The sequence below is a fragment of the Cynoglossus semilaevis genome, chromosome 16, assembly GCF_000523025.1.
Source record: "Cynoglossus semilaevis isolate Cse_v1.0 chromosome 16, Cse_v1.0, whole genome shotgun sequence".
Classification (NCBI taxonomy): domain Eukaryota; kingdom Metazoa; phylum Chordata; class Actinopteri; order Pleuronectiformes; family Cynoglossidae; genus Cynoglossus; species Cynoglossus semilaevis.
The window spans coordinates 16728767-16744091 of record NC_024322.1 but is presented as its reverse complement, the minus strand read 5'-3'; the positions used below and the strand labels follow the sequence as shown (position 1 = coordinate 16744091).

At 43.5% G+C, this 15325-nt stretch overlaps 1 protein-coding gene across 1 annotated transcript in view; it reads left to right on the top strand.

The window, feature by feature from the left end:
• LOC103392424 (collagen alpha-1(XVIII) chain-like) overlaps nucleotides 1-14270 on the top strand; it is a 31145-nt gene extending 16875 nt beyond the window's left edge. Inside the window, exons 7-43 of the mRNA XM_025063737.1 lie at nucleotides 1194-1272; nucleotides 2036-2092; nucleotides 2630-2754; nucleotides 3163-3189; nucleotides 3377-3568; nucleotides 3712-3738; nucleotides 3931-4006; nucleotides 4104-4168; nucleotides 4274-4324; nucleotides 4415-4537; nucleotides 4632-4694; nucleotides 4981-5025; nucleotides 5320-5451; nucleotides 5573-5635; nucleotides 5759-5785; nucleotides 5921-6019; nucleotides 6193-6228; nucleotides 6452-6541; nucleotides 6872-6907; nucleotides 7030-7089; nucleotides 7282-7353; nucleotides 7436-7471; nucleotides 7566-7619; nucleotides 7957-8028; nucleotides 8109-8174; nucleotides 8301-8331; nucleotides 8447-8491; nucleotides 8658-8692; nucleotides 10051-10182; nucleotides 10310-10463; nucleotides 10534-10598; nucleotides 10715-10843; nucleotides 11211-11243; nucleotides 11334-11651; nucleotides 12007-12204; nucleotides 12280-12395; nucleotides 12972-14270. Coding sequence (XP_024919505.1) covers nucleotides 1194-1272; nucleotides 2036-2092; nucleotides 2630-2754; nucleotides 3163-3189; nucleotides 3377-3568; nucleotides 3712-3738; nucleotides 3931-4006; nucleotides 4104-4168; nucleotides 4274-4324; nucleotides 4415-4537; nucleotides 4632-4694; nucleotides 4981-5025; nucleotides 5320-5451; nucleotides 5573-5635; nucleotides 5759-5785; nucleotides 5921-6019; nucleotides 6193-6228; nucleotides 6452-6541; nucleotides 6872-6907; nucleotides 7030-7089; nucleotides 7282-7353; nucleotides 7436-7471; nucleotides 7566-7619; nucleotides 7957-8028; nucleotides 8109-8174; nucleotides 8301-8331; nucleotides 8447-8491; nucleotides 8658-8692; nucleotides 10051-10182; nucleotides 10310-10463; nucleotides 10534-10598; nucleotides 10715-10843; nucleotides 11211-11243; nucleotides 11334-11651; nucleotides 12007-12204; nucleotides 12280-12395; nucleotides 12972-13185 — 3243 coding nt within the window. The 3' untranslated portion in view covers nucleotides 13186-14270. The remainder of the gene's footprint in view (nucleotides 1-1193; nucleotides 1273-2035; nucleotides 2093-2629; nucleotides 2755-3162; nucleotides 3190-3376; nucleotides 3569-3711; nucleotides 3739-3930; nucleotides 4007-4103; nucleotides 4169-4273; nucleotides 4325-4414; nucleotides 4538-4631; nucleotides 4695-4980; nucleotides 5026-5319; nucleotides 5452-5572; nucleotides 5636-5758; nucleotides 5786-5920; nucleotides 6020-6192; nucleotides 6229-6451; nucleotides 6542-6871; nucleotides 6908-7029; nucleotides 7090-7281; nucleotides 7354-7435; nucleotides 7472-7565; nucleotides 7620-7956; nucleotides 8029-8108; nucleotides 8175-8300; nucleotides 8332-8446; nucleotides 8492-8657; nucleotides 8693-10050; nucleotides 10183-10309; nucleotides 10464-10533; nucleotides 10599-10714; nucleotides 10844-11210; nucleotides 11244-11333; nucleotides 11652-12006; nucleotides 12205-12279; nucleotides 12396-12971) is intronic.
• The last annotated feature ends 1055 nt before the right edge of the window (nucleotides 14271-15325 follow it).

Here is a 15325-nt window from a genome sequence, read left to right as displayed (position 1 = left end):
AGGAAGTCGTAGGAGGGAATGAAGTGTGGATGGATTTACACGACACTCGACGGGTTATTCTTCAGCTTCATTTTAGACACCATTTTATATTATATTATTCAAATGAAGAGGATCAGTCTTGACGACTGTGTCACATTAAGCAGCCTCCTCCTCTTCATCCCCTTCCTCCTCCTCTTCCTCTTCTTCTTCTCACTGCAGTCTTTCATCGTAAAATTAAAAAAAATCTAAAGTTTATAAACAGATGTTTTTTCTTCTTCCTGAGGCCGACCATAAAAATGTTCCACTTCCAATAAAAACACTCGCTCACCCCATCATCATCATCATCATCATCATCATCATCATCATCATCATCAGTGGTACTGAACAGACAGTACTAGTTGAGCTCATCCCTGTGGAACACCGTGGACAGAGGGGACTCCCCAGGCAGGAAACTAGTTAATGGTTAATTAACAAAACCAGCTTTACCCCCCATCACCCCCTCCCCTCCCTCCTCAACACCCCCCCCTACACCCCTGACATTCCTCAGCCCGCTCCTCTTTTGAATTCCAAAGGTGATCATTTGAGACATGTCACCAGTGAAGAATTGCAGCTAACAGGGGTATTTGGAAGTGTCTGCCCCGACTCATTCACTCACCCCCGTCCTCCCCCGTCCTCCCCCACCTCCATTGCCCTCAGGCATTCAATTACTCACATTGCCTGTCTGAGTCCTGCTGTGTTTTTGCTCAGGCGACTTGATACACCCCTCTGACCCCCCACTTTACAGTGAGGGTCGGAGCTGCACCACCAGGAGGCGATCACATCCAGAATGATGCTCAAAATAAGGCTGGTGTGTGACGTGTTGGTGCTGCAGTCAAGATGAGCAGAAGGAAGAAAAAAAAGTTTTTACTCTTTTAGTTTGGTTTTTTTTTTGGGCCGAGAACCTCAGGTTTGAAACAGATCGTTGGCAGCACGACTGTAAACACGAGTCAGTGATGTTGGGACAGTGATTGTTGTCTGTTAAAATATTTTTTTTCTATTAAAGTCAATGACACGTGGTGGAGTGTGAGGTTAGCTCGCTCGCCTTACAGCAGGACGACCAGCGGTTTGTAGGTTCGAACCCTGGTCTGTTTGTTTGGAGGCTGAGTGGCTGCTCTGGTTAATTCATGTCATTAATCACATTGTTTGTTGTTAATGTGATTTTTTTTTTTCTGCAGACTGCACCCCCATCCTCTCGACCCATTCAGGAGCCCCCAGTTATCAGGAAAGAGGAGGGGTCTGTTTCCAGAGGGACGGGTGAGTCACGCCCATGGTCCATTGTTAATTTAACAACAATAAACATGTTAAAAACCCCACTCCCCTCACCCCTGTTAATGATTAATAAATTAATAATTTTATTTATATATTTTAACATAAATATTTCATTAAGTGAATAAAGTTAAATGAACAAGTTATGTGTTAAATACAGAGACGTTTATACTGTACGTAAAGGTGAGGAGGGGCACGTGTTTGTAACGGGGCTCCATGACTCTACGTTCACTGGTACACATCGCCATCTAGTGGACAATTTTTCCAACTGCACCAGTTGACCTCAAGTAGCGTGTACTGTGAAGCTGCTGTGAATACATCTTAAATATATACAGTGGTAGAGCTGACGAACTACAAGTGAGAAACACTTTAATAAATATCGTCATGTTTAGAAATACTGCAGTAAAACTACTTCTACGTCACCTACAGCCCCTTATGTTTATTCATTTAAAAACTGAATTACTTAGTAATTATTTAAAAATGTTACTAAATTGTGTATTTAGTATTTAAGGTAACATATTTATTTACAATCCAATAATAACAAGCAACAATAACAGCAATACTGATAGATATTAGTGTTATTAGTGCCCCCTAGTGTCTTATACAGCACTAAAACATTAACACTTATTACAGCTCTGACAAACAGGCTATTTTACAGTTCAACACTGAAGCACATAACAGAAAACAAGACTTTTACAGCCATGAAATTTAATTAATTTTGATTTTATTTTATTTTTTGTCTTGTGTTCAGCCACTGAAAACCATCAAGTCTCAGTGGAGTCCAGACCAGGACTTCCCGGGTCTCCAGGTGGGTCATAAGAGCAAAAAAGAGAACATTCTCCTGCTCCACTGTGTCCTTCACGTGTCTGCTCTTAACGTGGGACCAAACATACTTTAAAAGAATGCGTGAAATAGTGGTGGTCATGTGAGGTGTTCAGGTCAGCTGGGAATAAACGGCATTATGTGAAAATAAACACAAGAGTAATTATTATGGGCCCGAATAAATGTAAACAATTCATATAAATATGTTATAGTTACTTTAACGGTTAATTTCTGATATCATGAAACGAAATTATTTTTTATTCCGATTTATCGCAGGCTCACAGTTTAGCTCATACGTTTGGTTAACAATGTGCACAGTGGTCACAGAAGGTGGTTTAAAGATGGCGGCCGTCATGACGCATTAAAAGTCCTCCTCTTTACACGGTCGTAAACACAGGTGTCTTCACCGGGAGATTTAAATGTTGTTGTCGGTGTTTGTTAGCTGCTAACGTCGAGCACAGCCATTAGCCTTTCAGACGCTATCTCGCCCTGGAGGCTGTTGGTGACATTTGTTGTATTTCAGGACAAGCAGGAGCCAAAGGAGAGAAAGGAGACCGCGGGGATAAAGGGGAGAGAGGAGACCGGGGGCCGATCGGAGCGAAGGGAGAATCTGGCTCCAGCTCCCGAGGAGGAGGCCACGGAGAGAAGGTTCGAAAATTAAATCAGAGAAACGGTGTTTAAAAAATGTAATCCTCTAAACACCCACTAGATGGGAGCTACAAGCACTAGTTTAACTTTCTACTACTTCAGTGAAGTGTCTTTCAGATGTAAAATAATAATCTGTATTTAACACAGTAACAGTATTTATATTTTAGTTGTATTAAGGCAGAGGTTTGTGATGATGACGACCATAGTTTTCTATTTTTATAAAAAGTTGTTTTAAAATTATTGTACTTTAAAAAATACCACATTTGAAACTAATGAAAACACATGTAATTTCTGCAGAACTGACATTTTCCCTGTATTACTTCTAATATCAATGAGTGAATGAGCAGTTGATGTTTGTATTTTACTAAATGTCCATGTTAATGATTTTACCCTTTTGTTTTGTTTCAGGGAGAACCTGGAGAGAAGGGATCAAAGGTCAGCCTGAAAATTATTTGATAATTATTCTTACAGATAATAATTATGCTAATATCAGTCGGCCGATGCTCTAATTGGTTGAGAGCCAGTACTGATCAACACAAGTTCACCTTTGATGATAATGAAGGATACATGTTTACATACTGCCCCCCTCAGGTCTCTAATGGTAACAACTCTTTATTACCAGGGCAGCGCAGGCTTTGGCTACCAGGGAACGAAGGGTGATCGAGGGCTCCCTGGACCCCCAGGCCTCCCCGGCCCCCCAGGACCCACCCCTGATTATTTACTCACCAACGATGGCACCGTGGTGCCTGCAGGACCCAGAGGACCACCGGGGCCTCCAGGACCCCAAGGACCAGTAGGAGCCGACGGAGAACCGGTTAGTGATGAGAAGAAACTGCTGATGTCGTCTGTCACATCAATATATAAATATATTTGTGCTGTAAACGTCAGCGTCATGTCAGTCATCATCAGGTCGTGTACTGTTGGTAGTAACCGTCTCCATTTACTTCATCCATGCAGGGTGATCCTGGTGAGGACGGGAAACTGGTGAGTAAAACCACAGTCCCAGTCCTAATCCTAATCAGATTATTGGATTAATTAACAGACAAAGACAGCAAAGTACTTCCACAGCTGGCACTGGAAAATATTTGTGTGTACAAGACAAGTACCAACAGTGGTGCATGTACCATAGTTTGAGAACCATTAGTGTAGACTTTACCTTTTGTTTCTTCAACACAGGGTCCTGATGGACCACCAGGCTTCCCAGGTACGCCCGGAGACCCCGGACCTAAAGGAGAAAAGGTGGGCTCTTCAGTTGTTCTCACACAAATATATTTAAAGATAACTGGACCTGACTTCTTCTTCTTCTTTATAACTGGACCTGACTTTTTCTTCTTCTTCTTCTTCTCCTTATGGTCACCCTGGGGCGCGCGGCCCCCCAGGCCCACCTGGACCACCTGGACCTGGATACAGATCTGTGAGTTCATTCTCATGACATTTCACAGCCACATCTTCAACGATGTGTAAAACAAAACAAAAAAAAACTAATTCCAACTGATGTTTTTTTGTTTTTAATTCCCAGACTTTTGTGGACATGGAAGCCTCTGGTTTCCCGGACCTGGAATCTGTCAGGGTGAGTTCTGTCTGACGTTTGTGTTGTTGTTGTTGTTGTTGGAATATCAAAAATATAAATAAATAAATTTAATATACGTCTCGTTCCCAGGGACTACCTGGGCCACCTGGGCCTCCTGGTCCACCTGGGCTTCCTGGAATCTCTACGGCGAGCACGGTCTTGAGTTCTGGGGCATTTGGACCTCCAGGAAAAGATGGAGCACCTGGTCAACCTGTGAGTATCAGTGATGGTGTTTATGAACCCTGCTGGTCACTGTAGTTCGTACCATCGTCAAACCAAAACCTCGTCCGTTCTCTGTGACCCCCAGGGTTTACCTGGTCTACCAGGAACTGATGGAAGTCCAGGAGTACCAGGTGCCAAAGGAGAAAAGGTATTTCTATAATGACAGGACTTTAAATTTGTGTACTCAATATCAGAGCCAGAAATACTTCAGAGTACTATTATTGATATATTTAATTGTACATGAATGTGTATCAACACAGTTGAACGGAAATCCTCACAAATGACACATCTGTTCTACTGTTAGCGACAACACAGCCGATGCTAACACTCTAGGAATTATGGGTCGTTTGCTGGTTCCTAACATAACAACTCTTCAGGAACCTTCAGTGAAATGAAAATGTTTTTAATGACGTTGTGTTGTTGGATTTTTCCAGGGTGATTCTGGAGAGCTGGGTCTTCCAGGCCCTGTTGGAGAAAAGGTGCGTAAATTTATATTTAAAAAAAAAATCCTGTTCAGATGAGATGTTTTGATTGTAAAACCTGGTGCTGTTTAGTTGAAAACACTCACAGGAATTCATGAAAGAGACACAACTTTCTTTTTATGTTTTTAAAGCCATCTACTGACACCTAGTGGAAGAAAATTAAAATATTCTGCCTTTGATTGTCACTTAGAAAAAGACATATTTTTGCAGTAAATAAATAATACATATATAGTATGTCTTAATTAAAATACTTAACTAACACTGATGTGACTTTCTCATACAAACCCACAGGGATCTCGAGGAGACCCTGGTTTATCAGGACCTTCAGGACAGTCTGGACTCGCTGGTCTGCCCGGGCCAATGGGCCCTGTGGGGCCCCCCGGGCCTCCTGGACCCCCGGGACCAAGTTATCGTGTTGGATTTGTGAGTACTGTCCAACATTGTACTTTTTATTACTTTTTTTTCGTATGTACTATGAGGAAGGCGTGGTGAAATAGGTCAAAGGTCAAATATTCTTTCTGATAAAGTCTTTGTTGTTCTGCAGGACGACATGGAAGGTTCTAGTGGCGGATACTCCAACGGACTCCCTGGACGGGAAGGACAACAGGTCAGAGAAGACTGAAGTCTGTCTGATATTGGGACAGACAAAAAAGTTCAAATCTTATTTAGTTGAAACCCTGAATTGAATATTTTTAGAAGTAAATAAATACTTTGTCTTCTGTACTTTCAGGGTTCTCCTGGTTTTCCTGGACTTCCGGTGAGTAAATATTTCCAGGGATTCATTATGAGATGGAACTATTAGTACCGATGTACCGATCGACATCATGAGGTCGACGTTCCCTCGTCTCGTTCAGAGGATTTTACTCTTTGTTTTTGCCCCCCCGCCCCGCAGGGTAAACCTGGGTTTCCTGGTCTGCCGGGTCAGAAGGGCAGTGAGGGACCAGTGGGAAAAGACGGACAACCAGGACTGGACGGGTTCCCAGGACCTCAGGTAAAAGACAACGTTCTGGAGGGGTGGTCTGGACAGACTGCAGAACTGGAATAAAAAAAAACAAACTCCTGTTTTAGTTTAATATATATCTTTAAATTGCTTCGTCCCTGACTAACAAATATACTGTATATGAGTCAAAAATACACTGTGTTTTTCCTGTGTTAAATCCACAGGGGCCGAGGGGTGAGAGAGGTGACAAGGGGGAGACGGTGAGTGACGGGTTTTACTTTTCTCTCCTCTGTTTCCTGTTCAACGTTAACTGATGTCTGTGAAGAACCGTCACTGTCACGTTCAGGGTCCTGTTAACGGTTTCATGGATAAATGTTGACTGATTGATTGATCAACCACTGGTTTATTAAACCTCATTTATGAATTTAGAAATTGAGTTTGAATAAACATTAATAAAGTTTGTCTTTTTTGTTTTTTTCTTAGGGTGAACCAGGTCGAGACGGATCAGGATTCCCAGGTCCACCAGGGCCCCCCGGACCACCAGGACAGGTCGTCTACTCCACGTCTGGAAACGTGCGTGATACAGAAAGAAACAATGAATTTCTGCACAGCTGATTAGATACAAAAATATTGTCATCGATGACTGGAGTCAGTGACGACATGGGATTATTTGATTACTCTAATGAGATTATAATATTATGTGATTATGTGATTAGATTATAATCTATACATTAGATTATAATCTCTATAATCTATAGAGATCAGATTATAATCTGATGAGATTATCATCTGATGAAATTCTAATCTGATTAAATAAATATGTGATTTCATTAGATTCTTATCAGATTATAAGATTATAATCTGATGACAGAGTCTTTGCTGTTGTTGTTGTCTTTCCTACAGGACAGAGCGTCTCTACCTGGACACCCTGGCCTCCCTGTAAGACTCTTAGTTTTTTTAGTTACGTACCTGCATGTTAACGTAAAAAAGTCAGTCAGTTTCACAGCTTCTAGTTGTTGCGTCGTTGTTGATTTTCACTCGGTGTCTTCTGTCGCCTGTAGGGACCAGTTGGACCAAAGGGTGACAGCGGAGAGCCGGGTTCTCCTGGCTATGGAATAAAGGTAGACTTTTTTTTTAGTTTTTTTTAGTTTTTTTGAGATGTTCACTCAGCTTCATTGTCATTTAAACTGCATGATGTGATGAGAATAAAACACTGGTGTCAGGTCTCAGTGTGGTCCATGGAGAGGAGATAATAAAGTTAAGAGTGTTGTTGTTTGTTGCACTGACAGGTCTGTTTGTTTGTTTGTGTTCAGGGGGAGAAAGGTGAACCAGGTTTGGTGATCGCTCCTGATGGAAACCTTCTGGAAGGATTACGAGGAGCAAAGGTGAGTCCGGGTTTGTTTGGACCTGTGGTTCTGTTGGACTTAAACAAATAAAACCTCTTCTTTTTTTCCTCCGTGGCTGCAGGGGGACACCGGACCCTCGGGTCCAGTCGGACCTCCTGTAAGTTTATCACACCTCAATCGGAGTGTTCACATGTCAGAAATACTACTGTAACTGGTTCTGTGTTTTCATCATAAGTCAACTGTTTTTCCAGGGTCATTATGGACCTCCTGGAATCAAGGGTGAAATTGGAATGCCTGGGAGACCTGTGAGTGTTTTCATTTCCTGTCCTGAGAACATTTATATCCTCACTGGAACAGCCTGATCTGAGTCGCTCAGATCAGAACAATATTCTTATTTTAGATCATATCTCATGTTTGTCGACGACGTCTCTTACTACACAACAAGAACCGTCGTTGCTATAATTGAGTCTGTGAGAATTAAACTCTTGAATTAAAAGATTTTTAAAGCAGTGATCTCCCTGCTGACCTCTCTGCTGCCCTCTGCTGGTCAGGTCAAGAAGTAAAACGTCAGTGCAGCTGTGGATGTAGAGAAGATTAAAGAGTAAATGCTACGTTTTATTGTGTCTGTTTTTTTCCTCTCAGGGTCGTCCTGGTGTGAATGGATACAAAGGTGAAAAAGGAGAATCAGGAGGGGGCGCTGGATACAGTTTCCCAGTGAGTATGAAAACAAAACAGTGTGGACTGTGAGGAGGTCACTGGAGGAGGTCAACATTGATTTTTTTTCTTTTTTCCAGGGTCCTCCAGGACCACCTGGTATGCCTGGACCCCCAGGACCTCCCGTTCCTCTGGACCGCTTCAATGTGAGTAGAAAAGAGTACAGCGTGTAGCAGTTAGGTGGCGCTGTCCCTGAGGTCAGACACCTGTGGTATTTAAACCATTCTGTGATCGATGGTTTTTTTATGGTTGTTGTTTTGTTCTTTTTAAAGCGCTACGACGACAATTCAAGGAATTACCCAGGTAACACACACACACACACACACAGACACACCAGAATCTTTTCATTGTATTTGTGAGTTTAAAGTATTACTGCAGTACAGTCGGCCTCATCCAGTGAATGATGTTGTGGTTGCAGTAGTCAAAGGAGAGAAAGGAGAGCGTGGATTCCCAGGACTTCCAGGTAAATCTTCACCTTCTTCATCACACACTCTGCTGGTCGTCCACCTGTGACATCACTGATCTCCATGACAACAGTGAAAAATGATTCAAAATAATAACAAGATGAGGACAAGCCAATAGAAATGTCCTCTGTCCCTGACACTAACGTCTGTTGTTGTTCCTCACAGGAACCACTTCTAACATCGACATCTACGCCTTCAAGGTAAAAACAAATCCTCAAATTCATATTTAATTAACTGTGCGTGACACTGGTACCAGTGAGTACCATGTGACACTGGTACCAGTGTGTACTATGTGACACTGGTACCAGTGTGTACCAGGTGACACTGGTACCAGTGTGTACCAGGTGACACTGGTACCAGTGTGTACCAGGTGACACTGGTACCAGTGTGTACCAGGTGACACTGGTACCAGTGTGTACCATGTGACACGGGCACTGAGGTGTACTATGTGACACTGGTACTGAGGTGTACCATGTTACACTGTTACTGAGGTGTACCATGTGACACTGGTACTGAGGTGTACCATGTGACACTGGTACCGAGGTGTACTATGTGACACTGGTACTGAGGTGTACCATGTTACACTGTTACTGAGGTGTACCATGTGACACTGGTACCAGTGTGTACTATGTGACACTGGTACTGAGGTGTACCATGTTACACTGTTACTGAGGTGTACCATGTGACACTGGTACGAGGTGTACCATGTGACACTGGTACCGAGGTGTACTATGTGACACTGGTACTGAGGTGTACCATGTTACACTGTTACTGAGGTGTACCATGTGACACTGGTACCGAGGTGTACTATGTGACACTGGTACCAGTGCGTACCATGTGACACTGGTACCAGTGTACCATGTGGCACTGGGGCCAGATTGTACTATGGAACACCAGTATCAGAATGTACCATGTAGCATTGGTACCAGGTTGTTCCAAGTGACACTAGAATCATTATGTACAATGTGACACTGGTACCAGAGTAAACCATGTGACCCTGGTACCAGAGTGTACTATGTGACACTGGTACCGAGGTGTACTATGTGACACTGGTACCAGTGAGGACCATGTGACACTGGTACCAGTGTGTCCCATGTGACACTGGTACCAGTGTACCATGTGGCACTGGGACCAGATTGTACTATGGAACGCCAGTATCAGAATGTACCATGTAGCATTGGTACCAGGTTGTTCCAAGTGACACTAGAATCATTATGTACAATGTGACACTGGTACCAGAGTAAACCATGTGACCCTGGTACCATGGTGTACTATGTGACACTGGTACCAGTGTGTACCATGTGACACTGGTGCCAGTGTGTACCATGTGACACTGGTACCAGTGTACCATGTGGCACTGGGACCAGATTGTACTATGGAACACCAGTATCAGAATGTACCATGTAGCATTGGTACCAGGTTGTTCCAAGTGACACTAGAATCATAATGTACAATGTGACACTGGTACCAGAGTAAACCATGTGACCCTGGTACCAGAGTGTACTATGTGACACTGGTACCAGTGAACATCATACAGTGTTGACATTGTCTCCAACAGAATGAACTGAAGGGGGAGAGCGGTGACCCTGGAGTGAAGGGTGAAAAGGGAGAGCCTGGTGGTGGATATTTTGACCCCCTGTTTGGAGGAGCACAGGGCCCACAAGGACCTCCTGGACAACCAGGTCTACCAGTGAGTACTAGAGTAATGTGTATCATTGTTCATGTGACGGTGATGACATCATCGATGACATCAGTCAGAGCTCAGACCCTGTCATAAATAAATAAATGATTCTCTAATTCTTGTCTTTGTTTCTTAGGGTCCAAAAGGAGACTATGTGATCGGACCCCCGGGGCCACAGGGCCCACCAGGAACACCAGGTGTTGGTTATGATGGACGCCCAGGTGCCCCTGGTCCACCCGGACCTCCAGGACCTCCAGGCTCTTACCCTGGAGCCTACAGGCCCAACCATGGTGAGTGTAGGTTCAAACCTGGTCCTTCAGTCACGTCTTTATACTTTATTAACAAGCTTCGTTTTTACAGCTATCAACATTCCTGGTCCACCTGGTCCTCCTGGTCCACCTGGACTTCCTGCTCACTCGTCCAGTGTAAGTGAAGTCTTTTCATTTTTATATCAAAATGAACAATATAATGCAGTACTAGACGATACGATATCGTGAAAGTAGGTATCGCAATATTTCAGTCAATCTATTTTCTTACACAGGTCACAGTGTTGAAGTCGTACGACACCATGATCGCCACGGCGCGGCGTCAGACGGAGGGCAGCCTCATCTACATCATAGACAAAGCTGATCTTTACCTCCGAGTGAGAGACGGACTGAGACAAGTCATGGTACGAACCTGGACCCCAAAATATGACCATGTAGACCTCACCCTGGAGCAGTTGTTCCCAAAGTGGGGGGCGGGGCCCCCGGGGGGGTACAGAGCTAATGGAGAAGGGGGGAGGGGTGGCATCATGGGAAATAAGTTTTTGGAAATAAATTTGTTTATAAATTTGTGTCATTTTTGCTAATGCTAATGCTAATAGCATTTTTGTCTAATTTACTTTTTTATTCGAAATTGATATATGTGTTGATACAGTTTTACTTTCATTAGATTTTTTTGACTGTACTAAACACTCTGTGTAGTACTGTGTATATTCCTGTGTAGTACTGTGTATATTCCTGTGTAGTACTCACGTGTCTTTACTTCCCTCCTAGCTGGGACAGTACCAGCCGTTCTACAGGGACCTGGTGGGTACAGCACACAGAAAAGAAGAAAAAAAAAAAAGTACAACTCAAATGTACTGTGGATTTTACTACTTAATATTTGTGTATTCACAGGAGAACGAGGTGGCAGAGGTGCAGCCCCCGCCCGTCATCCTGTACCCCCAGTCCCAGGACCAGTCCCATAATAATGGAGCGGGTCATTACTCCCAGAGCAGCCCGGTCATTCGACCCCTCGAGCCTCCGCTGCACCTGCCTGAAGACCCCAAGCCCCCCCCTCATTATGACCCCAGGTTCCCCGACCCCAGACACACGGGTCACACTGACCAGACGCTGGTCACCCAGAGGGTTGAGAGCAGGTATCCTGTCACACCACAGCGACGACCCAGCCCCCCCCTGCCCCATCCTGGGGGCCACGGGCACACGGGATCAGGGGGGAGTGACTTAAACATTTTGTTACGTAGTTTTTAAATTAGAAACATATTAGAAATTTTCCTAAAATTCCCTCAAACACTTGGGAATTATTTTTTCTTTTTTATTTCAGCACTTTTAAACGATTTTAATTATTTTAATGGATTTGAAAAAAAACAAAACAAAGTGGATGACCATTTTAATAAATTAAAAAGTCAGCACCAGGGGGCAGCAGAGATACATTTCTGCTTTAAAGACACTTTTCTTTGACTCTTCAGTCCCTGGGGTGACATGGTGGTAATTTTTCTTGCCTTACAGCAGTGAGGTCAGCAGTTGGAGTCCTGGTTCATCTTCTAACAAACCTCCGTCTCCTCCACAGCTTCACCTCATCGCCCTGAACGCCCCTCAGTCCGGTAACATGCGAGGAATCCGCGGCGCCGACTTCCTGTGCTTCCAACAGGCCCGCGCCGTGGGTCTGAAGGGAACCTTCCGAGCGTTCCTGTCCTCCAAGCTTCAGGACCTCTACACCATCGTCCGTGGCTCAGACAGGGACCACCTCCCCATCTTGAACCTTAAGGTTAGACCGCGGAGCGTTTGAGTGTGGCGTGGTGATGGCGGCGGGGCGTCGGTCACTCACTTCTCTGTCTTTCAGGACCAAGTGTTGTTCAGCAGCTGGTCGTCCGTCTTTGGAGACAGGGCGGACAGAATGAGGGAGAACGTCCCCATTTACTCCTTCGATGGCAGGGACATCATCAGGGACAGTGCCTGGTGAGTCCATCAACACAGTCACCTGGTCCTGGTACCATGGATCACTGGTATCTGTTGCGCTGAGAGTTTTTTATTTTAACATCTGAATGGCAGCGTGACCAAGAGCAACACTTCATACATTTACCTGTCACGACATGCTAACGGCTAACGTTAGACAACAGCGTTAACACTCGCTACAACGTTAGACGAGTTGACGCAAATTAATCTAACTATAACTAATTAATCACAGTTAGTTTTTTATTTATCAAACAGGGAGACAAAAAAATACTAACACTTATTTATGGCTTAAATAATTATTTAATTTTAGATTTTATAATTAAAAAAGTATTCTTGAATAAAATGCATTTATTTGGGATTAATTAATTACAAGTTTGTTTTTATCATGTTTCATTAATTATTGTTTATAATAATGAATGAGAAATAATAATCAAGGTTTTAGAAACTATTGCTACTCTTCTCTTGTGTCATGTTGTTTTGTCAAATTGTATTTATTTATTTAGTTTAAAATTTTTCTTTTCTCTTCTGTTTTTTTCCTCTTTGTTCATTGTTTTGTTTTTTTGGTTTTTTTTGCCCCAGGCCAGAGAAGATGGTGTGGCACGGCTCAGACGTCCATGGACAGAGACAGACCGACCACTACTGTGAAACCTGGCGAGCCGGCGACCGAGCGGTGACCGGCCTGGCCTCGTCCCTCCAGAGTGGCCTCCTCCTGCAGCAGACCTCCAGCAGCTGCTCCGGCTCCTACGTCGTTCTCTGCATCGAGAACGCCCTCATATCACAGTCCAAAAAATAAATCCCTCATTTGTTTTGTTTTTTTATTTTTTGTATATTTTTCCGTCTCTTTTTCTGGTCCCCACTTCAACACGGTTTTACTTCCACGTCTTTTTTCACGTCTCTCTCCATGTGGAGGCGCTGCCTTCACTGAACTGTTCCTGCTGCGGCAGAGACACTTTAGCATCGTCTGCTTCTGCCCCTCCGTAAACGCCAAAGAGTCGGGTTGAACAGAGAGGGGTCAAGGTGGGGGGCGAGGGTGGATCCAGGGTCCCGATTTTTTCGGGCGCTCTGAGAAATATTATAAAGAGTGAAGCGACAGCAGAGAAGAAGAAAAAACACATTCTCAGATATTTTTAAACATTCTGTTTGTTTTTAATGTTTTTATTTTGGTTTATATGATGTTTTTTCAATGTTTTACTTTTTGAATTGTTTTAAAAAAAATGCTATACTTTTACATTTTTCCAAAAGAATTATCTATTTTACTTTTTTTTTTTTTACCCATGCTTTTTAGACGTGTGGATTAGGACGGGGGTGCAGTAAACTCTAAATAAATTTAAAGAAGAAAAATAAATATTTATTTTTAAATGAAGTTGATGTTAGGACCAGTAGAAAGTGATTGGGGAAAAAAATAAGAAAAAGTTTGTTTGTACTCCCTCCTGCACACACACACTCACACACACACACACACACACGTCCTGTTACTGCTGCTGTGACCGTCAGTGATTTCTTCTCTCCAAATTGAAACGTCCTTCAAGGACAATAAAAAAAAAAAATCAAATGTTTTTAAAAAAAAAAAGATTTAAATATTTTTTCTACTTTTCCGTCGATCACTCAGCGAACGGGACCTGAATCTGGTGCTGATTTTCCTGGAGTGAACGCTGCAGCCGGTGTGAAGACAGGAAACACCGCGGCGTCGGCGTCACTTCTCCTCCCTGTGATTGAATTATGACAAATGGACTAACTAGGTGTCAGTACCAGGTGTCAGTACCAGGTGTCAGTACCAGGTGCTTGTTGACTGAACCTGTGGATGTCTGTGTTTTTTATAACAGAATGTGCTGTACTGTTTCTACCAAGCACTGATTAAAGTCTTCTTCTCAACCACAACACTGGTCTGATCTACTGGACCAGGACCAGGACCTGGACCAGGTGGAAACCCTCCTGCCATGGTCTCTGGGCTTTTTCATGTGTGTTTGCCCCACAGCAGCTCTGATTACCCCCCCTCCTTTGACCCCCCCCCCTCACGTTCTGAAACTGAAAATGTTGTATTTTTACTCATTCACTCTTAATTGACCATAGGTGTGAATGTGAGCGTGAATGGTTGTTTGTCCTTTTATGTAACCATGTGATGGACTGTCCAGGGTCTAACTAGTCTTCATCCTTATTGCCGGTCAGATTTGGTCTAGCGCCCCCTGGTTATGTATAAACAAATAATTCATATATACTGTTGGATTTTATTTTGAAGTTTTTGCTAATTTTTCGTGATACAGATTACAAATTTTCCCACAAACCAGTAGAGGGAGCACCACTAGTACCACCAGTGGCACGTGTACCGTAGTTTGAGAACCACTTTTCTTGCTTGTACGTGGAGATGTCATCACTGTGTTAACATACTGCAGTAATGACAGTCTTCTTGTGTACAAAAAGTATTGTATGTCTTAGTACTCGTGTGTACACAGTTCAAACTTTACTCGTGTACTACTTTGACTTCACATTTCCACCTTCCATTAAATGGATCCGACGCCTGAAGGCATCGTCCTGACAGCCGGTCACGCCCGTTCATTTTCCCACTCAATTATAAAACAGATAATTTCCTAAAAAAAAAAATATATAATCAGTAAATACAGACGGCCTCCACTCAGTTCCATCAAATAAAGCTTCATCATCTCGACCCACTGAGCCTCCGTACCGCCTGCCGCCCTGCAGCTTATGTTCTAATTCCCTGCAGCAGCAGCAGCAGCGGAACACGAACCACTGTCCGTGTCTCCCCTGAGTGGCGTATCATCCATTTAAGTCCTGACGGACCGAGGTTAGAGTGGGTGGGGGGGGTGGTCGGGATGTCAACACCGCAGCTGGCTTCACTGAAGCGTCTGCCGGGGGGGACGCTATATTTAGTGGGTGCTAGTTAATAACTAAGTAGACTGAGATGATCCGGCGACACT